This window comes from Heterocephalus glaber, unplaced genomic scaffold (genome assembly GCF_053883595.1).
Source record: "Heterocephalus glaber isolate CG9 unplaced genomic scaffold, H.glaber_assembly_v1.0 deba00001813, whole genome shotgun sequence".
NCBI lineage: Eukaryota > Metazoa > Chordata > Mammalia > Rodentia > Bathyergidae > Heterocephalus > Heterocephalus glaber.
Window position 1 is genome coordinate 2,864,562 of NW_028258484.1, and position 24,864 is coordinate 2,889,425.

General features: G+C 43.0%; 1 protein-coding gene across 3 annotated transcripts in view; it reads right to left on the bottom strand.

Moving 5' to 3' along the window:
* The window catches only part of Shmt1 (serine hydroxymethyltransferase 1), a 32,236-nt gene that overhangs the window by 1,606 nt on the left and 5,766 nt on the right, over positions 1 to 24,864 (bottom strand). For 2 of the 3 annotated variants that reach the window (XM_004868677.4, XM_004868678.4), the window contains exons 2-11: positions 24,535 to 24,649; positions 22,663 to 22,808; positions 15,227 to 15,342; positions 14,501 to 14,661; positions 7,696 to 7,777; positions 6,986 to 7,198; positions 5,207 to 5,323; positions 3,250 to 3,372; positions 1,332 to 1,448; positions 99 to 209 (exon numbers count right to left, since the gene is read on the bottom strand). In XM_004868677.4, coding sequence (XP_004868734.1) covers positions 99 to 209; positions 1,332 to 1,448; positions 3,250 to 3,372; positions 5,207 to 5,323; positions 6,986 to 7,198; positions 7,696 to 7,777; positions 14,501 to 14,661; positions 15,227 to 15,342; positions 22,663 to 22,808; positions 24,535 to 24,630 — 1,282 coding nt within the window. In that variant the 5' untranslated portion in view covers positions 24,631 to 24,649. Of the gene's footprint in view, positions 1 to 98; positions 210 to 1,331; positions 1,449 to 3,249; positions 3,373 to 5,206; positions 5,324 to 6,985; positions 7,199 to 7,695; positions 7,778 to 14,500; positions 14,662 to 15,226; positions 15,343 to 22,662; positions 22,809 to 24,534; positions 24,748 to 24,864 lie in introns of those variants that run through there. The other variant, XM_004868676.4, reaches the window with a different exon arrangement.

The window sequence follows — 24,864 nt, forward strand, 5'->3', positions numbered from 1 at the left end:
CTATCTTTTGGTGGTGGTATCTCAGCCGCTCAGGTACAATCAGAAACTTCCTACATGTAATAAAATGTGGCATAGATATGGCAAAATCTTACCCTTACCCTTATGGATAAAGTATGCAACTTTTTGGAAGTCTTTTTCCAAAAGTCCTCGGGTTGTCAGTGCTGGAGTCCCCAGTCGCAGTCCACTGGGCCTCAGTGCGCTTCTGTCACCTTTAAGACAAACAGGTCTCTGTCCCTAAGCTGCACACCCAGTGTGCATCACCATGGTTACTATGCATTTAAAAAGGGACACTTTGGGCCGGGGATTTAGCTCAGTGGTTCCACTGCCTGCCTTGCAAGCGCAAGGACCTGAGTTCGATCCCTGGTACCAAAAAAAAAAAGGGACACTTTGGCAAAAATAATTGGCCCAAGGCTCTTTGCTCTATCTTGCCAGAAGAGTACAGCTGACTTAAAAACTAGAGGTAGAACTGAAGGCACGAGTAGGCAGGATCACATTGGGGTCACTCTGTTTTTCTTTTTGGTACTGGGGATTGAATTCGGGACCTTTTTCTTCCCAGCCAGGCATGGTGCCACTGAGCTACACTCCTGGGCCTGTTGTATTTTTTTTTAACACTAGCAAAGTTTTATTAAATGTAGGAAAAGAAACAGGCTCTGTAGAGCCAGTATGAGCCAAGTAAAAGTAGGAAAAGAAGTACACCCTACAGTGTGAGGGTGGGTCACAATGTGAGAGAGAACACTGTTTCAACAAAATACAAAGTAGTCTTCTGTGGTGTGGCCCTCTGCAGGTTAACATCTGTCTAGGTCTGAAATGTGTTACTGGCATTTATTAACACACTGAGAAATGTTGCTAGTTTTTAAGAGACCCTACCTCAACAGCTGTACCACTGAGGGCTCCACAGCATTTTTTCTTGTGCTGCCCACAGGACAAAGACTAAGTGTAAAGAAGCCCAGAGTGGGCCGGGGATTTAGCTCAGTGGTTTCGCCACCTGCCACACAAGTGCAAGAACCCGAGTTCGATCCCGAGTACCAAAAAAAAAAAAAAAAAATTGAAGACAAAATCAGGCTCCTAGGGTCTCTGGAGCCCTGAAACACTGAAGTTTCTTCCACATCAGCAAGACTTTCGGGTCGGGGATGTAGCTCAGTGGTTCTAGTGCCTGCCTCGCAAGTGGAAGGACCCGAGTTCGATCTCCCAGTTACCAAAAAAAAAAAAAGCCCAGCGTTAGCTCCCCACTGTATGTATCTGTCCCCCCATGCCAAATACCTTTATTAGCTTTGGCCAGAAGAGATGCAGATAGGAGGGGTATAGAAAAGAAGACCAAGGAAGAGTCTCACCTGGGCAAGTATTCTTGTTGCAGGCAATAGAACAGGCTTCTAGCACCTTCTCAGCCCTTCCACCATCTGTGCCCTTGGAACGTAGATCCACAAGGATCAAATGGTTGTCAGAGCCACCTGGAAACAGAGTTGGACAGAAGGCTTACCATAGGCCAGGTGAAGGAACCTCTCTTCCTAAGAAATGTGGGTGGGGGGCCAGGGATTTAGCTTAGTGGTTTCGTCGCCTGCTGTGCAAGTGCAAGGATCCGAGTTCAATCCCCAGCACCAAAAAAAAAAAAAAGAGTAAAGAAATGTGGGTGGGGAGCTGTTGGTAGTGGTGGAAGAGTCCAGGGCCAAAGAGGTCAGAGAAGTGAGCACCCATCATGTGGCCCAGAATATCAATAACCCACAAGAGAAAAGATGCACTAGGCCCAGGGATTGGAAAAAAAAAGACAGAATACATGCATGTATAAGGGGGTAGCTGATGACACAGGTAGGATGTGAAGCTGCTAGGTAAAATGTCCAGCAGCTTTTGCAGCCCAGCATAGGCTGCAGTGTGCCTACCTTTGTAGTTTCTGGTTTCTCTAGTGACTTGAGAATTTTGCAAGTGTCCTCTGACATCAGTCTTTTTTTACAGCACTGGAGATTGTACTCAGGGTCTCAGATATACTTGGCAAGTACTCAACCACCGAGCCACACCTCTGGCCCCTTGGACACCAATCTTAAATGTGTGGGACCAGAATGTTTTAGGTTTTAGACTCAGATTTTCAGTGTTTTAGATTTTTGGATATTTGCTAGACTTTACTGGTTGAACACCCATAACCCCCAAACTCCAAACTCAACTTTTTAGGCGTCAAGTCAGCACTCAGATTTCTAATTTTGAATCAGGGATTCTCAACCTGTGTTATCAAAGTGGTACCTATAATGTTGCAGTCCTGTCCCCTCCCCCCTTAATTCACATGGTAAAGGCTTGCTTCCCAGGGTGGCACTATTGGTTTGTGGTGGAGCTTTATTGTTTGAGGAGGTGAAGGATGAAGCAGAAAAGGAAAGGAAGTGAAGCAGACTGAATTGGAGAGAGGAATGCTACCCAGGACCGCTGAGAAAATGGCGTTTGCCCAGCCCCTGCCAGCTCTACTTCTGCTGCTCCTGGACAAGCTGGGTGGGAGCACCACACCTCAGACTGGGGTGGTGGGACTGCCATTTCTATAAAGGGTGAAGGGCAGGGTACTGGGGGAAGCTCTCAAGTGATCCCAGGAGTCCCTTTCTGGACCACCTCTGCTACACACATGGCAGCTGTGGGAAAGCCAACCTTCCTCGTAAAAACTGGGCATCTGCAAGAAAACACTGTCCTCCCTGAAGGTACGTGCAGTACCTAGGAGGCAAATGGCAGCCCTAGAGTTGGGTTCTTCCCTAGAAAGTGGAGCTCACTCATGGACAACATCTCTAAGATGGTTTGTATTAAACCAAACAGGGCTGTAGCAAGCCAACTGCCAAGAAAATCCAGCCAACCTGCCTCCACCCCCGAGCACCCTGAGCTCAGGCCATACTTTAAATAAAGGTCCTGGCTGTTTCAGCTACCAGGTATGGGATGATTATAGTTTTGCCTCTCTCAGGCAGGCCTTGGGTACTTCCCCACAAAGTTGTTGTGAGGACGCGTCATCTTCACACTGGGTGAAAACAGCAGCTACCATGACCATCATTTTTGGCCTACCTGGGGGCCCAGCTAGTATGGCATAAAGGGAGAAGCCACAAAGGAGGCCATCCAGCTGAGGGCACACTGACTTACTCCAGAGGTGGCCTGAGTTGTTGTAGCAGCAGTGGCATGCCCATAACCACTACCCTCTGGGCCACATACTGACCAGAGGAATTAAAGGCAAGGCTTTAATAATCTATCTACCCATAAGACACCAAGAATGCCCATCACCAAGTGTGCTTATACCTGTGACAATTTTGTAACCCAGCTCCGTAAGGGCCTCAGACAGAGCTCTGGAGTTGGCCACCACCTGAAGCTGATAGATTTTGAATTCTGTAGTCATGGCTTGCTTCAGGGCCACAGCAACACCTGGACAAGGAGACAGTAGGTCAGGGAGGCAAGATCAAATTCAAAGACAGTGAATCAAAAGCATCTCTTGTTTCCCCTCAAACTTCCTTGCTTTTGCAATATCATCCAAGGAGGGTACAGATTACATTTTCTCCAAAAATAATTTTTTTTTAATGGTGCTGGGGATGGAATCCAGGGCTCTGCATGTGCTGAGCACATACTCCACTATGGAGGCATATCCCCAGCCCCATTTCTTTAACCACTTAACAGTTTACCCTGAATGTCACATGTGCAGCATGTTTGTTTACATGTCATTTCAACCAGTCAATTCTTGTATTGAATAAATTTGATAAAACTGTAGTTTTTAGGTTTCCTGTTATAAAAATTAAAAAAAAAAAGTTATGTAATTTTTGGTCATTCTGTATTTAAATAATCGGACTGGTAAGTGGTTAACCCTACAATTGCCTGCCTAAACTTGCAGGCTTACTGAGGAAGCCTCTCTGAGGTCTGTCTTTGAGGTAACCTTCCTTCAGGCGTGGAAGTTCAATGCTATAAGACCACAAGAAAGCCAGCTAAGCAAGATGGACTTTATATTGTAGTTCTTAAGCTTGATGTGTGAAAATGATTACTTAGATGCTCAAAAAGCGGTGTTTAGATATCAAATCATGCAGATTTCTCAGATCCAAGTCTGGATGGGAGGGGCTCTGTTCTATATTCATGCATTCAGTCCTGAGGGCTGCTTTCCTAATGGGACATAAAAATGAATGTTCATAGCTGGGTGTGGTTATACATGTCTGTAATCCCAGCATTCTGAGAGGCTGAAACAGGAGAATCAAAAGTTCAAGCCTAGCCTGGACAACTTAGTGAGGCCAGCTTAAAATTAAACAATAACAACAACAACAACAAAATGAAAACTCTGGGGATGTAGATCAGTGTGAAGATCTTGAGCACGATCCCCAGTATAGGGTGGGAGGGGGAGAAAGAAAAAGAGAAAATGGAGGGTCACCCCACATCCATGCACTTGAATGCAGACATGTAGTCCCCAGGTGATGCTTGTGGTAACAACTGGAAAGGCCCATGGTGGTTTGCACACTGTGTGCCCCAGCCTTCCACATGGAAGGAACTGTGTATACTGCGCATAAGGCATAATGGAAGAACCTGAAAACCCTCTTGGAACCTTCCAGGAGCCCTTATGCCTGAGATTCCACCAATGGTCATTTTCTCCATCTCCTTAGAAACACTACTACTTCTCATCCTGAGCACTTCAGTATGAGCACTACCAATCGCTTTGTTGCAAAAAGACAGTGGGTAACTCTGAGACTATCAAACATGGCCTAAACCACATATTCAAATGTAAGAAATAAGTGAACGAGAGCCTGCTGGGCAGTCATGGAACTGGCCCCCGCATGTAGTCAGAAGTGGTGCCTCCACCTCTACAGGCAGGGGACGTTAGGGAGCAGCGGCTCATCCTTCAGGTTTGTACTCAAGTCTTCTTCACCCCTTGTTATGCCTTTGTCTATGTGATTTCTTCTCTACTGTTTTTCAAAGAGGTCTCTGCATCCTTTACAAAACCCGGCCTGATCCAGTTTCCCTGAGGGTGGTCAGGAGGGAGGGAAGGAGCAGACACCACTTCCCTCCTTGTCCCCACCCTGTATCAATTTCAACCACTTCCCTTTTCTCCTGTGTTAGCATCTCCTGGACAGAGATCATCCCTTACGTTTCTTCCCCAGAATGGGAGTCCTGGCACAGGCTTTAGAGGACAGGTGAGATGGAATTAGGAACCAGAAATGACCACCAGACTGCACAAGGGCCACTATGGCTGATGGTACAACCTGAGGGCTCTGTGACTCTTTACCAGCAATGGCGTGGTTGTGGGGGCCTCCCTGCAGGCCTGGGAACACAGCGGAATTGATGATCGACTCCAGATTATATAGGGTCTCTTTGCCAGTCTTGGGATCCATGCTGCACACTCCTGGGTGAAAAAAAACATTAGAATGTGATCCTACATGTTGCCCCATTTGGACTCCAACCTTGACTAGCTGTGGGGTGTTAAGCCTTTACCCTTGGAGGTGAGGACTGCTGGCCCGTGATGCTATGGAGCATAGGGGGAGCCCTTGGTTCCTGTCAGCAGACATCTTGTTTGCAAAAACAAGAATGTCATGATGGATGATTCTGGTTGGAACACTGATTTCAGCACCTCCATCATATACCTGCCCCTGCTGATAGCATCTCTTTTTAACAACGCATGATTATAATGTGGCCTTAATGAGGCCTTGAAATTTAAAGGATAGAAATTCTCTTTCATGAGACTATAATAAAGCATATGCCTTGGGATCTTCCTTATAGAAGTGTCCAGGGTAATGATGTGATAGAGATAATGCCCAAACAGCTAATTATGGGGAAGCAGGTTTCTTTCTGAGAAAATATTTCAATAGTAATGATAACTACTGTTCAATAATAAGCAGTATAGAACTTCCATATATATAGAACTTCATCTATATAGAACTTCTTGTGAGCCAAGAACTCCTTTAAATACTTTATGTAAATTCATTTCACCCCCAAATAGCAGTCCAGAGTGCTATTATTACCATAGACCCCACTCTGGAGGTGAGGAAAAGAGGCCCAGAAAAGATTCTCAGAAAGCCCAAGATCATGCAGTGAGCAGCAGAACTAGTCTCTACTCAGGTTGGCTGGTTTGAATCAGCTGGCCCTGGGTCCAGTGAAATTTCATCCACACTAAGTAGGAAACCCCAAATGTCTCCTAGGCAGATGGAAATGGCTGCCTGACTCAGAAACATCCACCTACCTACAGAAAGTTCTCCAAAGAGCTCAAAGGACATGGGTCATTGGGATGCTGAGTAGGCACGTGGCTGGGTCCTAGCCCTGGCCAGGCAACACAAAGAGACCAGCATCAAAGATGAGAGTAATGCTGAGTCAAAGTTCGGGCTATCAGCATGAGCATAGCTAAATGACGATCTGACCACTAGTGTGGCTTTCCAAGGTGTGGGAGTCCCCAAAAGTGGAAGTGAAATTCCTTACTAAAATGATTACACTTTATTTAGGTTTATGCATCACTGTCTTAAATTTGATCACTGAATTCTGCTCTTTGAGAAACATGCTATACCACAGTAAATTCACAAAAATATGCTGTACCCTGGGACCTTCTGATAGCCCCTGGCCTCCCATATATACCTTTTGTTCAAACATCTACTTCTTGTGGAGACAATTAGTTGACCAAAAAAGACACTGGGAACCAGCACTATTCCAACATACAGTGGTTACTAATCTTCTTTCTGTTTTTCTAGCACCTGGATACACAGAAATGAGGCCAGAGCTCTGGCCTTCTAGATCCTTTCTATAAAGCCCATCATTGCTTCTACCTAAGTAGCTCCTTTAAGTGACTAATCTTAGTATTTTCAAAAAAATTCCAGGTCTGGGCTGGGGATTTAGTTCAGTGGTTCTGCCACCTGCCTTGCAAGCACAAGGTGCCGAGTTTGATCCCCGGTACCAAAATAAATAAATAAATAAATAAAATCCCAAGTCAGACTTTGTTTCCTAACTTCCTCAACCAAATCTGACACAGAAGGAATGTCAGCCCCAGCACACATCTGTCCCCAAGCACTTAGGGGCTCACCTTTCCTGTAGAAGATCATGCCAGCACGGCAGCCTCTCAGGGTCTTGTGGGTTGTGGTGGTCACCACATGGCAGTGCTCAAAAGGGGAGGGGACCACGCCAGCTGCCACCAGCCCACTGATGTGTGCCATGTCTGCCATAAGATATGCTCCATTCTCATCTGCAATCTTCCGCAAACGTGCATAGTCCAGGTTTCGAGAATAGCAGCTGGTTCCTGGGACAGGAGAGGTGAAGAGTAGTCAGAGATGTGCATGGGCAGCTGAGTTGGCTTCAGTGGAAATCTACAGAGTGGCCTCTGGTTATGCAGATCTGAAATCCTGGAGATTAGCCCCCCTAAAATATCTGAAGACAGAAATAGAAACTGCCCTTAAAAAACATGTCTGTGCTGCAGACAACCCCTCTGATCTGCCTCTTCAGGGTCGTAGTCGTTGAGATGGCTTGTAACTATTATTACTAATCCCAATAAATTGGGAGAGATTTAAATTTCTAAGTGTTGCTTGGAGGACAGCCTCAGCTTTTATTCTGGTATGCACTAATGGTGGCAAACAGAGCTATGTGTTTTAAGAGAAAAGAATATACTTTGACCTGAGCCCAGCTATACATGGCAGAAACTAGCAGTGCCATTGGACAGGGAGGAAGGATCTTCATTCTCTTCTATAGGAGGCATAAGTGCTGCCTCCAAATAAAGCCACTTGCTGCCCTGCTCCTCACCAGCGATGATCAGCTTTGGGTGGAAGAGGCGAGCATTTTCCTCCAGCTGGTCGTAGTTGATGTAGCCAGTGTCTGGATACACCTGTGATGTCAGGGAGACACAGGCTTAGCTGTTTCTTCTGGCCAAAAATGGCTCTTGCCTGCCCACATGAACCCATCCCACCTACCATGACAATAGGAATGATGTCCCAAACAGACTCTGAAAGTGAGGCAGGGGATAGTGTATTTAGCTTGCCCAAGTGGTGTAGGCAATCTAGTGGTGCTCACATCCCCGGGATACTCTCAAGGGCCTCAGAAGGAGAAAGGAGCTCTACCCCTGGGTGACACCCCTGGATGAAGAGGAACCAAAAGCCCCTACATAGTAAAGAAGATGCAACCAACTGGCCCCACAGTCCAAAGCACTGTTACCTTCAGAAATGAGACAAAAATGCCTGCTAACATCACTTCTATTCCAAGTACCGTGAGGCAAGAAAAAAATAAAAGGCATGAAGATTAGGACAGAAGAAATTAAAAACAAAAGCCAAAAAACCTGACACTACTTACAGACAGCATGACTGTATACTTCGAAAATCCAGAAGAGTCTAGAGGCAAACTGTTATGTGCTTAGATGTCCCCACAATGCCTCATGCTTTCTCAGAGTGTATGATTGATTCATGATTGGGCTAGGCCCAAGGGCAATAGGATTAAGGGTGTGAGTGCTACTGGCCCTAAGTAGTCTGAACAAGATAAAAGGGGCAGAAAAATGCTGTTAAGGGCCCTTGCTACTGTGGGCACCATGAACTATTTCCCCTCTGTGACACCCCTCTGCCATGTTGCACTCTGCCTTGGAGCCTGCTGATTATGGACTGAAACCTCTACAAACTGTGAGCTAAATAAACCCATTCCTCTCTAATAATAATAGGTGTTGGGTATTTTGTCTCAACTGTCGGGAGCAATGCTACATAATTTTAGGGAAAAATCATTTGGTTAGCCTGGTTCTCCTGCCTACAGCCCAGCTATGGAATTCCGAGACATAATTCCATTTTGGCCTCTGGTCACAACTGAGACCTCAATGATCCAGTGATGCTGTGATTCTCCAGGACAAGAAACATCCTGGGAGCAGAGAACATCCTGGGAGAAACAAACATCTACTCAGTTCCTCCTTGATCTTGGATTGTTACATCTTATTTACGCAGGAAGTACTGAACTCTCTGCAAGTCATTTGTTACATTTGTTTCTCCCGATGTACTGAGTACTGAATAAAGGTGCAGTAAGCTCAGAGCTTTCGTCTTTGCCGCCCAGAGCAGCACTGATGACCCAAAGCTCAGCTTCTTCTCAGTCTCATTTTTCTACCTTTCCTGTAATTCGCTGTGTGCTGCCGTGGCTTGCAGGACACTAGGACTTAACTGCAGAGGTTCTAGTAACGTCCCCTTTCCCTGTTCCCTATATCAACAAGAGAAAAGTAACACACAAACTGTTAAAATGAGTACATGAAATTAGCAAGGTCCCTCAATATGGCATCAAAAACCAAATATCGAGCTGGACTACTATGTAGTTCAGAGGTAGAGCACATTCTTAGCAAGCACTAGGCCCGCGGTGGCGAACCTATGCACACATACTGTGACGGGCTTTTTGTATCCTTGAAAGCTCTAAAAGATTTGCCTTCATTGCACTAGGCCATGGATTTGATCCTCACCACCAAAACACCCAAAGCCAAATTGCAATTATATATATATACATATAAGCAATTTTTTAAAAAAGATAATGAAGATAGGCGTGGTGGGATATGCCCCAAAATCCCAATTCTTGGGAGACTGAGGCAGGAGGATTGCAAGTTGGAGGCCAGCCTGGGCTACGTGGTCAGATCTTGACTGAAAAAACCAAAAAGAAAAAGAAATGAGGGCTGGGGATTTAGCTCAGTGGTTCTACCACCTGCCTCGCAAGCGCAAGGTCCTGATTTCAATTCCTGGTACCAAAAAAAAGAAAAGAAATTTTAATACCATTATGTGTCAAAACCCCAAAAACATCTAATACAAGATGTACAAGACCACTGCACAGAATATTACTGAGAGAAATTTTAAACACTGCAGTAATTAGGGCAATGTATGTGCAACAGCAGACAGTCTGAGTGATGGAACAGGACAGAGCCCAGAAATAGAAGCCCATGTGATACAGGTCACCTGTTGGAATTCAGGGATGACCTGCTAGTGTAGTGGGGGGAAGAGGATGGCCTTTTAACAAATGGCTCTAGGTCAACTGGGTATCCATGTGGAAAAATGTTATCTGATGCTACCTCACACCACACACAAAATCAATTCCAGATCTAGCAGTCTCACTTCTGGGTGTACATCCAGTTTGTCCAAGACACATCTGCACTCCCATGTTCACTGCAGCACTCCTCACAATAGGTGGGACATGGAAGCAGCACAAGTGCCTACCAAGCAATGAATGAATTTTTTAAAAAGTGCATACATAGAAATAGCTGAGGTACTTTAAGGCAGTGCCACCTTAAAAAAAGGAAGGAAATCCTGTCATTTGTGACACCACAAATGAATCTTTTTTTAATTTATTTTTTTGGTACCAGGGATCGAACTCAGGACCTCATGCTTACCAGCCAGGCGCTGTGCTGCTGAGCTAAATCCCTGGCCCTGAATCTTTAAGACATTGTGCTACATAAAATAAGCTAGGAACAGAAAGACAAAAACCACATGTTGTCACATATACGTGGAATCTAAAATAATCGAACTCACAGAAGCAGAGAATGGTGGCTTCTCAAAAATGCTGGGAGGAGAAAGGAATGGGGAGTTGTCAGTCAAAGGGTACAAACTTGCAGTTATGAGGAATAAGTGATAAGTATTTTAGGAGATGGATATGTTAATTAAAATGATTGAATCATTCTATACTGTACATATACATGTATCATAACAGTACTAGGTACTTCATAGTTATATAATAATTTGTCAAAAATTAAATAAAAATTAAAAAATCAATTCCAGATGGATTACAGATTTAAATGTGAATATAAAATATTTCTTTCTTTTTTGGCAGTGTTGGGGATGGAACCCAGGGTCTCACACAATCTAGGCAAGCGCTCTACCACTAAGCTATACTCCTAGCCCCAAACAGCATTTCTTTTTTCACAATATATTTCTTATTAAGTTTGGTTTATTAAAATTATGTTCAAGCATATAGGTGAAGGGGAAGCAAACACTATCAAGGGGATCACTGTAGAGAAATCTCTGGAGTCTGGGATAGAGAAAGCCTCAGGGGAGGAGGCACCGAGAGAAACTTCATGTTCTATACCCCTACTCCCAGGGTTCCTTCTTCTCATATGCTTGGTCCTACCACAAAACTACTAGGACAATGGAGTGAAAGGTTTCGGGTTTGGTACTCATTGTTGAATAAAGCAAGTACTGGGCGACCCATGCGGGACTCCTTCTGTCTCTCAGGAGCTATTCTTAATCCACATTCCTATTTCCCATTCCTATTCTCCAATAAATTTTCCTACTCTTAACCTCTGTTGTTCCTTAGAATTCATTCTTTGACTGCAGGGAACTGGAACTCAGTATATCTGACATATTGGGAGTTACATTTATTTCCTTTATATCATTCCTATATCAAAATCAGGGAATAAAAAAGTAAAAAAAAAATGAATAAAGCAAGTACTTATAATCCAACACATCAGAGGGAGGCTGTGTGCAGGGTTATAGGCATTGAGACATCTGAATCAATCTGAAAGACCCTTTGTGGTTTTGTTTTGTTCCAAGGGTGTGGGTCTTTCTTGGACATCCGAAGTTGGCAAAGAAGAAGTTATCCTGATGAAATATCAGCAGCTGACCCTCAGTTAAAAAAATAAAAGGACATGGGCACAATGGCGCATATCATCTACTGGGGAAGCTGAGGCTGGATTATCCAGAAGTTCAAGGCCAGCCTGGGCAACACAGTGAGACCTTGGGTCAACAATAAAAAAGGTAGAAGCTGGGGTGTAGCTCAGTGTTACAGTGTCTGCCCAGTATGTGTGAGGTGCTGGGTTCCAGCTCTGATACCACAAAAATAAAAGATATAATTCTTTTAAAAAGCCTTTAAAGCAAAACCAAAAATCAATCAATCAATCAATCAATCATTCTACTTTTGCTCTCCCCACCTTTGCTTTTTTTTGGGTACCAGGGAACGAATTCGGGTCCTTGCACTTGCGAGGCAGGCGGTGAAACCACTGAGCTAAATCCCTGGCCCTCCCCACCTTTGCTTGTTAAACTTGTAAGGTTTTCAGAGATTTTATTAAGTTTTTAAATCTTAAAAATTAGACAAAACAGGTCCTTAGCATTTATTAACAAACTGTGGTAGGCAGGGTGAGGTGGCACATGCCTGTAATCTCAGGTACTTGGAAGGGAGAGGCAGGAAGATTATGAATTGGAGGACAGCCTGGGTAACTTAGAAACCCTGTCTCAAAAAATAAGGAAGGGCTGGGGATGTGGCTCAGTGGTAGAGCTTTTACCTACCATGCATGATGTCCTGAGTTCTATCCCCAGCATTATAAACAAACAGAAACTGGTGAGCCCAGGGCAGAGGACAGTAGACAGAAAGGAAGTCTCTTTAAGTCCCTAGGGCCAGGGAGAATGATTCTCCAGTCAGAGAGGATGGGAGAAAGGTGGCTAAAAACACAATAACAGGAGGCCATGATTCCTGTTGCTCCATAGAGAAATGAATGCCTGGTTGTGCACTAGGCAGTTGCCTGGAATCTTGAGGAGAGGGGCTGGGCCTGAAGGTCTGCAGTGGGAGGTGGTACTAGGAAAGGCTGGGTAGGGAAGCTACCCAGAGATTCTGGATGTGAAAGAGGTGGGCCTCGGTGACTGTGCATGGAGGCCAATCAGACCTGTCACCTCCTGCCCACTAAGCATGGGGCTTACAGCTGCCCCATGCCAGTTAAGCCACATCTCTTGTAGCCCAAGCTAGCCAGGGTCCTGGATCCTGCCTCTCCATACTCCCACAAGCCTGCCACGGTGTGGGACTCCCATTATGTCCAAGGGCTGAAGCCTGCACAGCCAATTGGGGGGTGGCTGGAGGGAACTGTGGCACAGAATCTGTCTTCCTCATGCCTGGAAAAAATTCTTCAGCAATGGAGCAAAGTATGAAGTTGCATAAGATCTTGTTGCAGGCTTCAGAAAACAAGTCAATAATTACTCTCTGCCAAAATTCTTTCAATAGCAAAGAAATGGTAGGAACTGGCTTTTATGTTCTAGGTCTAAAGGGAAAGTATTTTGTTACTGTTGTCACATGTTTAAGAAACCAGCTTCAAGCTTAGCCTTTCCCAATGGGGAGATCTGTGGCTAGAAACACCCAGGCTTTCAAGGAAAACAAATGAAAGTCACATGCACAAAAAAAGCATACAAACAAAAAGCCTGACTGTAACTGAGTAGCAGACCGAGAAAACACAGAATAGTCAAGAGGATGTGACAAAGACCACAGTAGGCCAACATGGAACACTGGCTTGATTTTCTAAAAATAAGAAATTACATCTCAAATATTTAGGTGATTTTAAGTTTCACTTCTACCTTTTTCTCATGGTAGCAAATAGAAAACAACAAGGAATAATGTATTTGACAATAAGAGACAAAAAAATCATTCCTGGGTATGGGAAAGAATACAACACTAGATAATAAAAATATGCAAGTTACCTCTTCTTTTTTTTTTTTGGTACCAGGGATCGAACTTGGGACCTTGCGCTTGCAAGGCAGGTGGCAGAATCACTGAGCTAAATCCCCAGCCTAGTTACCTCTTTTCTTGCCATCATCCTTAGTTTGTGTTTATTTACTTATTTTTTCTTTTTCAATACTGGGGATTCAACCCAGGGCCTTTGTATTAACCTATGTGGCTTGTCCTTTTTAAATATTTTGAGATAGGACCCGAGTTCAATGCCCGGTACCAAAAAAAAAAAAAAAAAAAAAAAAGGCATAAATATTTTGAGACAGGTCTCACTAAATTGCTAAATTGCCCAGGTGGGGTTCAAACTTGTGATCCTCCTGCCTCAGCCTTCCAAGAGTGCTCGGAATACAAGCATGTATCACTACACCTGGGTCATCCTCATCTTTATAGACAAACCACTATGCCTCGTATGAGCACTGGCATCTTATATGCTTGTTGACTTGACTGTTTATATAATAAACAGGGGACCCCACAAAAAAAATATTTGACCAGGTCCCTGCATTGCCTAGAAGCAGTCATATGCATTGGCTATGATGGTGCTTTCCACTACTGGGCACATGGCTGGTACTGGTTGTGGCTGGCTGAGAACAGGTCTGTGCAGTGGGGACAGTGATGGTTGGCAGGGGCCGGCTTTCCGTGGGCTGTGGAGATCTGTGGCTATTGATGGAGAAGTGGCTGATACTGGTGCTAGAGCCAGAGATGTTGCTGTCCCTGTAATTGGTGGCCTACAGGTGATCCAGGCAAGGACATTACTTGGTGAAGGTAGAACTGGGTGGCAGCTGTTACTGGTGGTCCAGCTGTGGCTGACCTGGTTGCTAGGAGTTATATTCCAGTAATTTCCCCATAGTACTGGGGTGACTACCACTCTCCTGGTCTGAACCTTCTCAATTGTGGCCTCCTCTACCACCTCCCTGTAGCCTCTCCTCAGTCCCGCATCTCTCTATCCAGCTGTCCCTAGTGGGCTCTGTCAGACTGAGGGGTCACCAGGGCAAGGAAATGAGAAATGACGCAAGGTAGGGCTGTCTACAGTGCAACACAAACAAAATGACTTATCCTGACAGGTACAGCCAGATACCAGAGGTTTCTGATGAAAGCAAAGCTGTGGAGAGAAACAGTCTCTTACCTTATAGGGCATAGATTCAAAGAAGATGGATGTAGCAGAGATTTTCTTCTTGTCTGTCATGAACCCATGGGTCAGGTGGCCCCCATCAGGGAGGTCCAGGCCCATGATGCGCCCATGGGGCTCCACCAGGGCAGTATACACTGCAAAGTTTGCAGGGGAGCCTGAAATAGGGAAGCCAAAGGAGACATGATTATTTCTACCAATAAGATACAGTGTGAGGGCCAGGGATTTAGCTCAGTGGCACAGTGCCTGCCTGGCAAGTGTGAGGTCCTGAGTTCGATCCCTGGTACCCCAAAACAAGCAAGATGGGAAATGACAGGTTCACTATCACAGTCCATTTCTTTTCTTTGGTACTGGGGATTGAACTCGGGTCCTTGCACTTGCACAGCAGGTTGCAAAACCACTGAGCTAAATCCCCGGCCCTCACAGTCCATTTCTAAACCCAGGTGATTACCCAGGAATAGTGAGGACATGTCTAGCCATCACTACGACTTTCTTGAATCCCAGGAGTTGACCCTGCAGGAGAAGTTCAGGGGCAGGGTCCTGCCTGGGAGGGGTATGCAGAGCTGGGAGGTCTCAGGGGAATGGAGAAGGATGCACATACCCAGGTGGGCTTGGCTTATTCCTTATTTCTTTATGGGAAGCCCTTCTTAGGACCCCTCTTAGTGGATACTAGCTTGAGGAGCCAGGCACTGAGAGGTTGTATGAGACAGATGTGGCACTCACCTGAGTAGGGCTGGACGTTGACCCCCCAGCATTGTGGGTCCAGATGATAGGCTTGCAGTGCTCGCTTCTGACACAGTATCTCCAGTTCATCAATAAATTCAGTCCCGCCATAATATCTGTGGGAAGAAGGAGCCCCACATCCATTGTGGCCCCCCAACTTCTGTGCTTAGTAGAGGCCTAAGAAGCTTAGGGATGGGGAGAATATGGTGGAGGGAAGTGAATAAGTTTCAGCTCCACCATCTTGCCCTCTAAGGTTGCTGTGAAGATCCAATGAAATATCAGTTATGAAAACATGCATGAAGTCGGGCATGGTGGTGCACGCCTGTAATCCCAGCACTTGGGAGGTGAGACAGGAGGACTGTCTCGAGTTTGAGGCCAGCCTGGGCTACATAGTGAGTTCAAGCCCAGCCTGAACTACATACTGAGACCCTGTCTCAAAAAAAAAAAAAAATGGAAAAAAAAGAAAGAAAAAAGAAAAATCCATCAGTGTGATTCAAAGCATAATACAAAAGGTAGTTATTCATAGTAGGGAAAGAAAAGGCTTCAGACAGCTTTAGGGGCAGGTCCAAAACACAAACACAAATTTTCAAAAACCATTCCAAATTAGGTATTTTCTTTGTCTAATAACTGAACAAGGAAAAAAAAAAGCCAGGTGTGGTGACTCATTCCTAGGAGACTGAGGCAGGAGGACACAAGAGTTCAATATCAATCTGGGCAACACAGTAAGACCTACCTCAAAAAATAAAAACAGATGGCAGAATAAGACTGGGAGAAAAATATAGCCCCTCTAGAACCTGGAATTGAGATACTGAATTGAGATATTGAAAGCAACTCAGTGAAGAAAAAAAGAAGCAGATCTCTAGAAATCAGGAGCAAGCTAACAGGAAATCTGGAAACTTCAGATAAGGTGGAGAAACAGAGCACAGTACAGAGTAAAGGAAAGGAAACCCTGGCTGAATGGGAGGGGGACCTATCTCTGCTAACACAAGGAAAGCCTGAGAGGGTCAGCAGCTCCAGGGAGAAACAACGGACTGGGCTGGCAATGCTAGCCCCCCCAAAAGCCCACAGTTATTGTAAATTGCAAAAACAGCATCAAATTTTACTCTGAAAGTGACTCCTTCCACATGGCATGCTAGAGTTGGAAAAGAAATCCACTGCAGTGCCTGCCATATTTAAGTGTTTGATCAGGAGCCATTTTGGTAAGAGGTTAGTCGTTTAACACATTCCCCCTGGCCTGAACCACTGGTGACACATGTATGACTGTCCCATTGGGCAGCTTGTACCACCCGTGGTTCAGAGTTACCTGACAGTGAGCCACACAAATTACACCCCAATTATGAACGTGTTAAGACTATGGCACAGAACAACTTCACTTCAGGATTTCTAGGATCACCCTACCATAGTAACTGGGTAGGGGACAGCCACAAGAGACAGTAAAGGAGAGCATGCAGGCTAGACATAGACCTCTGAGAAATTCAAGCTCAGGCCAGGAAGAACATGGGGGCCTTGGTTTTCAGAGGGGGCTGTGTGTGAAATTGCTGGCATGAAGCCCAGTGGATTGCCTGACCTGCCCCCACCATCAATATCCAGCATCCTCACCCTCAATGTCTGTTTGCCTTTCCCAGTGACATCCTCTATGTTAATGTCTATCCAATATCCTCAATGGTCTGTTTGCTTTTCCCATTTACCAATGCAGGGATACACTTCAGTTTGAATGGTTGCCACAGCCTGAGGTATATGGACAGAAGGACCTCTGAACAAGGTGGACACCTCACAAATCCATCGGCTATAAAGACAGGCAGAGAAAACTGTGACTTAGGGGCACACAAACTGGGAGCAGCTGGAATGAATACAGCTGGAAACAATTGACCAACCATGTCCAGCAGGAAAGGTGAAGCAGGATTCAGCATTCACACACAAAAATCTGAGTGTGGAAACAAAATAGGTCTTAGTGACTCACTATCCCTCTCCCATATCTGGTGAATTCCAATACTGCAGATCCTGGAAAGAAGCCACTCATTCTGAGCTGGGTATGATGGCGTGTCTGTAATCCCAGCACTTGGGAGGCTGAGGCAGGAGGATCATGCAAATTTAAGGTCAGCCTGGGTCACAAAGTGAGTCCAAAGCCAAGCTGAACTACATAGTGACACTCTGTCTTCAAACACCAAACCAGACCAAGCCAAACCATTCATTCAAAAATGTGAAGGAATTTCTTTCTGGACTCATTTTTCGTTTTATTCATTTTTTTTTCTTCTTTTTCTTGTTTGTTCATTTATTACTTTTATCTAATTACGTTAATTTTCTTTTACTCCTTAATAGACCCTTTAGCTCACTTTTCTCTTCTCATCTGCCTTTTATTTTTCAAATTTACTTCTTTCATTTTCCCCTTCATCTCCCTTCCATCCTTACTAGTAGTATTGAACTTTATTAATATTTAGATATTTAGTTGACTAATGCTTCTGTTATTGAATTCTACTGTTAATGGTGGTATAGTTGTTGCATTTAGTACTGATATACTTACTGTACATTAGTATTTGGTTTGTAATTGTGTCTATTTTATAATTAGAGACCTCTTTTCTATTGTTAAGGCTGGTATAGTGGTAGCTTTTATTGTTTCTTATGGTATGTCAATACCCAGTTTGTTTTCTAATCTATTATTGTTGCTAATTTTATTGCTATTGCCAGTGGTGGCATAGTTGTTGCTACTAACTGTATGCTATTATCGGGTTTGTCTTTGTGTCACCAACAATATTACAGTTCATTTCCACAGAACTAGGTGCTGGGCCAATTGCACTACACTTTCCCCTCCCCAAATTAACGAAAGTGGTCAGATGTTGGGACACAGACAAAGGCCTACAGTCAGCCACGTCCAGAGTGCATCACTGGAAAACAGACACTAACTAAAGAGATCTCCATACTAGCAACAAAGTCCACTATAGTCAACCTGCAACCCTCAGCACAAAGTAGCAACAACAACCCACTGCAAATAACAGAAGCATTTTGGAAAACAAACCAACAAAATGCTTCCAAAAACTCCCAATTTCCCAAAACCTGACCCATGGGGCACTGTTGGAGAGGAAGTCAAAACCAAGACAAATTATATAAAATAATAAAGGAGAGTTTAAAAAAAAAAAAATCAATAAGGTGCTCAATGAGCTCAAAGATGATGTAACTAAACAGATAATAAAATAAATATACAAAACCATTAGTGAGCTTACAGAAGACACTAATAGCTAGCCGAGCTAAACAAAACAACACAAAACATGAATGATGAGTTAAGCAAAGAATCACAGTCCACAAAAACATACAAAACAGAAATCCAGAAGATAAAAAATTCTATTAAAAAGTATGGGGGTTGGGGATTTAGCTCAGTGGTTCTGCCACCTGGCCTGCAAGCACAAGGACCCGAGTTCAATCCCCAGTACCAAAAAACCAAAAACCAAAAAAAACCAACCAACCAAACAAAAAAACTTTGGGAAGAAATGAGCAAATTAGGACAGTGTCTAAACTAGAAGATAGGGCTGATCCACGTGACCTTAAAAACAAGAACATGGAAAATGAATCAAATAATTGCTAGATGATGCAAACAAGACTAACCTAAGATTACTTAGAATTTGTGAAAGATCAGAAGAGATTCGGGGTGGGAAGCAAAGGGAGAGGAAAAGGATGAAAAGATAATTGTGTTATGTACTTGTACTAACCCCCATGATGAATGTAATTATTATGTACTACAAACAAGTACAATTAGAAAAAAAGAAAAATCAGAAGATAGCATGAATGGCATAAAAAAAACCCTGTTTATAAAAATAATGGCAGAAAACTTTCCAAGTATGGGAAAAGAATTTAACATACAGATAATCCAGGCATTCAGAATCCCAAATAGCCACAACCAAAAAAGAACTTCTCCATAACACATCATACTCAAAATCCCAAAAGTTCAAAACAAAAACAGAATCCTAAAAACTGGTAGAGAAAAGAGACAAATTATTTATAAAAGTAAATCCATTAAATTACAGCAGACTTCTCAACACAAATTTTAAGGCCAGGAGAGCTTGGAGTGAAGTGTTTTAAGCCCTAAAAAAGAACAACTGTCAACCCAGACTAAGATATCCTGCAAAATTATCTTTCAAAATTGATGGAGAAATAACATCTTTCCATAACAAAGAACACCTTAAGAAACTCATGACCACAAAACGAGCGCTCCAAAACTTTCTCAAGGATAATCTAGGAATACACAATGAAGCCAACAATGCCAAAAAGTCTAATGGAATGAATACACTAACTAGGTAAAGTGAGCAGTTAGACAAAAAGGGGTGGTGGTGAGGGAATCAGCAACAGGAAAATGCAATGACAGGAATAAATCAAAATGTTTTAGTAATAACACTCAATATGAATGGTCTCAACTCCTTAATCAAAAGACAGATTGGCAGAATGGATCAAAAAACAAAACCCAGGGGCCGGGGATTTAGCTCAGTGGTTTCGCCGCCTCCTGTGCAAGCACAAAGAACTGAGTTTGATCCCTGGTACCAAAAACAAAACAAAACAAAACAAAACAAAAAAACCCAATAGCATGCTGTATACAAGAAACACATTAAATTCAAAAGGAAGTTCATAGAATAAAAGTCAAAGGATGGAAATAATATTTCATACAACAGGAGCTTGAAAACGAGAAGGTGTAGCTATGCTATTTTCAGACAAAGTGGACTATATACCAATACTGATCAGAAGAGGCAAAGAAGGTCACTATATACTGGTTAAGGGAACAACTCAATAGAAAGAGATAACAATTATAAATACATATGCACCTAACACCAGCACACTCAACTTCATGAAACAAATACTAATGGACATAAAAGATCAAATAAAGGGCCGGGGATTTAGCTCAGTGGTCCCACCGTCTGCCTTGCAATCACAAGGTCCCGAGTTCGATACATGGTACCAAAAAACAAAACAAAACAAAAAAAGATCAAATAAACATCAACACAATCACAGTGGGGAACCTTAATATCCCACTACCACAAATAGATCAAATAGACAAAAAAAATCAACAAAGAAATACAACTGAATCAAACTTTTGAACAAATGGACTTAATACAGTAGACATCTACACAGTGTTCCAACAACAAAACACATATGCTTCTCAGCATCACATGGAACTTGCTCTAAGAGATCATATACGAGCCCATAAAGCATGCTTAAATATATGGAAAAGAATTTTAATTTCTTATACATTTTATGAGATCACAATCCAATGAATCTAAAGTCCATGGTAGTGCATATCTGTAATCCCAGGACTCGGGAGGATTGTCACTAGTTCAAGGCCAACTTGGGCTAAATAGTAATCAAGGCCAGTGTGAACTACACAGCAAGAACTTAGCTCAAAACAAAACAAAACAAAAACTAGAAATTCCATTTGACCCAGGTATTCCACTTCTAGCTATCTTCTCAAAAGTTAATGACATTGGGGCAAGGGATTTAGCTCAATGGTTCTGCCGCCTGCTTTGCAAGCACAGGGTCGCGAGTTTGATCCCTGGTACAAAAAAAAAAAAAAAGTTAATGACATCATATTACAATAATACATAACCATGTATCATACAATGAAGCATAACCATATTTATAGCAGCACAACTCATAATAGTTAGGGAGTGGCCTATATGTTCATCAACAGATGAATGGGTAAAGAAAAGGTGTGGGCTGGGGATTTAGCTCAGTGGTTCTGGCACCTGCCTCACAAGTGCAAGGTCCTGACTTTGATCCCCAGTACCAAAAAAAAAAAAAAAAAAAAAAAGAAAAAGAAAATGTGGGGTATCTATACATAGTAGAGTACTAATCTGATATAAAGGAGAATAAATTTGAGTTATTTGGAGAAAAATGGATGTACCTTGAGACCATAATGTTATATGAAAAACCCAAAGGATAAATAAATTAAAGGGCAAAATTAGATTATAGGAAGCAGGGAAATAGATCTTTTGCAAATGCAAAGGGGACAAAGAGATGGAGGGGGAAGAGGAGAGGAAGGAGATGTAAAAAGAAATAAGATGTGTTATGTGTATGTACCCACTCCCCATGATAATGTAATCATTATGTACTACAAACATATATTAATAAAAAAATAAAAAAGAGAAGCAGCAGTATATAACTGGTTCTTAAAAGGCTGAAAGTTCAGGGGCCAAGGATTTAGCTTGGTGGTTCTGGTGCCTGCCTCACAAGTGCAAGGTTCCGAGTTCCATCCCTGGTACCAAAAAACAAGGGTGAAAGTTCTGATGGAATATCACTGCACATATAACTATAACTTTATAATGTAGAATCAATTTCCAGTATAGGTTGAGCACTGCTAATCTGAAATCTAAAATCTGAAACTTTTGTTTTGTTTTTTGTACTGGGGATCAAACTCGGGACCTTGTGCTTTTGAGGCAGGTGGTGGAACCACTGAGCTAAATCCCCAGCCCAGTCTGAAACTTTTTTTTTTTGGTACCAGGGATCATACTCGGGTCCTTGTGCTTGCGCAGCAGGCGGTGAAACCACTGAGCTAAATCCCCGGCAGTCTGAAACTTTTTTAGCACCAACATGATTCTCAAAAAGTTTCGAGGGGTTGGGAGGTATAGCTCAGTGGTAGAATGTTTGTCTAAGGCCAACATCAAAAAAAAAAAAAAAAATCAAATTATGGATTTTGGGATTTTTTTTTTTTTTTTTTGGTACCGGGGATCGAACTCAGGTCCTTGTGCTTGCGCAGCAGGCAGCGAAACCACTGAGCTAAATCCCTGGCCCAAATTTTGGATTTTGAATCCTTAGTCTATGTACACATTCCAAATATGTAAAATCTGGACACATCTGATCCTGACCTTTTCAGATTAAGGGACACTCAACCTGTACTATAGATTTTTTTACACTTACTGGCCACTTCTGGGTTGTTTTTTTTTTTTTTTGCACCAGGGATCGAACTCAGGACCTTGCTCTTGGGAGGCAGACGGTGGAGCCATTGAGCTAAATCCCTGGCCTCACTGGCCACTTCTGATACAGATTTAATGACTCAGAGAAAGAGCTACCCTTTAGAAGACAACAGTCTTTCCTACATAGAGGATAGATGATACTCTTTATACACTGGCCTGCTAGTATAGAAAACCCGCAAAAGGGGTGTCACATGTGACTCTGAATATAACTGCTCCAAGAACAGTTATCAAGGGCTGGGATCATAAAAGAGGCATGGCAGAGAAGCAAGAATGGAAGAAAAGACTCACATTGGGAGGTTTGATGTTTTCTGAAATTTACATGTTGCAATTCTACATTGATTCAGGACTTCACCATGTCTGAAGCAGGACTTTGTCTGGTTTTTTTTGGTACTGGGGATTGAACTCAGGACCTTGCGCTTGCAAGGCAGGCGCCGGAACCACTGAGCTAAATCTCTGGCCCTGAAGCAGGACTTTGAAGATACTCACCTCTGGCCTGGGTACCCCTCAGAGTATTTGTTATTTAAACAGGAGCCAAGGGCCTCCAGAACTGCCCGGCTGGCGAAATTCTCTGAGGCAATCAGCTCCAATCCCACTCGCTGCCGGTTACTCTCCTTCTTAATGATGTTGTACACCTTACAGAAAGAAAATAGATGCTGAACACTGGCACACTTTAGTTTAAAATTCTGTTCTGATCAAAGCCATAATCTCCTTGTAATCCCAGCACTCTGGGAGACTGAGGCAGGAGGACTGCAAGTTTGAGACCAGTCTGGACAATTTTGTGAAACACTGTCTCACAATAAAGAAGGGTTGGAGTTGTATCATATTATGAAGACCTTGGGTTCAATCTCTACTACAAGATCTACACTATGTTTTATTCTTCAAAAACAAAACATAATCTCCTAAAGAGAAAAGACACTATTACAGATTAAGGTTGTGCTCTTAGAAGCTGAATGGAGCCCAAATAATCAAGAAGACTCCTAGGGCAGAATAAATCGTCCTCAGAAGCTTTAACATTGAGAAAGAATTAGTAAGAGAAAATGAATGTAGAAAAAATGATTTAAGAGAAAATTATGGGGCCGGGAATTTAGCTCAGTGGTTCTGCCTTGCAAGTGAAAGGTCCCAAGTTCAATTCCCAGTACCAAAAAAAAAAAGAAAATTATGTATCCCACCTAACTTAATTCTACACCAAACTGTTTTTTTATTTTTAAACTTGTTATTTTTATTCCTACATTTCACCAAGCATTTTGGATTTCAAATGCTTAACCAGTAAAGTTTATGTACATATTCTAAATTTGAGAAGTCTCCCTTCCTGAACCTTATTCCTTGTTCCTTTTCTTTCAGGAAAAAGATGTTTTGACAAATTCAGAAAAACAAAAAGTAGATCAGTGGTTGCCCAGGGGTGGGTACTTTGGGGAGGGTTAGGGTGAGCCCCAATGGGCTCTTGGATACAAAAATGTGAAATTCTGACTTAAAATGATTTAACTTTACAATGGCTGGAAAGTGATATACATTCAGTAGAAACTGTACTTTAAAGTGTTAATTTGGGTATTTCCTGGGCTAGAGACACAATGGTACCAATCTTCTCCTGATACTGGACAGTGGCACTGAGCCATAGGTCCCAGTCAGCCCTGCAGTCATGGGGAAAACAATGTATTGTGTTGCTAGGCCAGGATGTGTGGTAGGTTAGGCGTATTCAGTGCATTTTCGACTGAATAGTATTTTCAACTTATGATAGGATGTAACTACGTAACTCAAGGAGCATCTGTATGCTAAACACCACTGAATTATATTGTGAGTGAACAATAACTCAATAAAGCTATTATAAAAAGAAATAAAAATGCTTCTAGTCATCTAAATAGACATATTCCCTGTGAACTGTAAGGAGAAGATCAACCACAAATGACATCTCCCTCTCCCCAGTTTCTTCCATGGCACCTAGTACAATGCTCTGCACTTCGTAGGAACTCAGAAACATCTACATTTACCTTCAAAGGACTTTTAGACTTTCTCACCACTGTTTCTCAATCTAGCACTTTTTTTGCAGTGCTGGGGAAGGAACCCAGGGCCTCTCACATGCTAGGCAAAGTGCTTTACCATTGAGCTATATCCCCAGCTCCACAAGCTGGCACTAAATATACTGCACACAGTAATTGCAAGGCAATCCATAATAAAATTAATTCATGATTAGAACTAAAGATTTAGGAGCAAGGGGTATAGCTCAGTAGTACAGCACTTCCCTAGCATGTGGGTGGCCCTGGGTAAAATCCCCAACACTGCAAAAAAACAAAAGCAAAAAACTAGAGATTTAAACAAAGGCCTCTGATGTGAACATACATGTGAAGATCCCACAAATCTTACCTCAATGTCACTGTCCTTGAGAGGCTGTGCTAGCATAGTTTCATGGGAGGACCACAGGGCAGCATTCTTATGGGCTCCATTGACTGAAGTCATCATCACACTGGTTCAAAGCTGCCTAAAAAAATGAGAAAACCATAGGCTCCAGTGATAAACTCAGGCAATCCTCGTTGCAACCTGTAAGTTCTCCTGTGTTGCTATAGTGCTGGCCTGTTATTTTAGCCTTTCCTGCAGAACTGCTTGGTAAATACAAACATAATCTATTGCAAAACCACCATACAGAACATCCAGTTTCTTTCTGACTTTGGACCTGACCCTCTTCTCTCCAGGCCA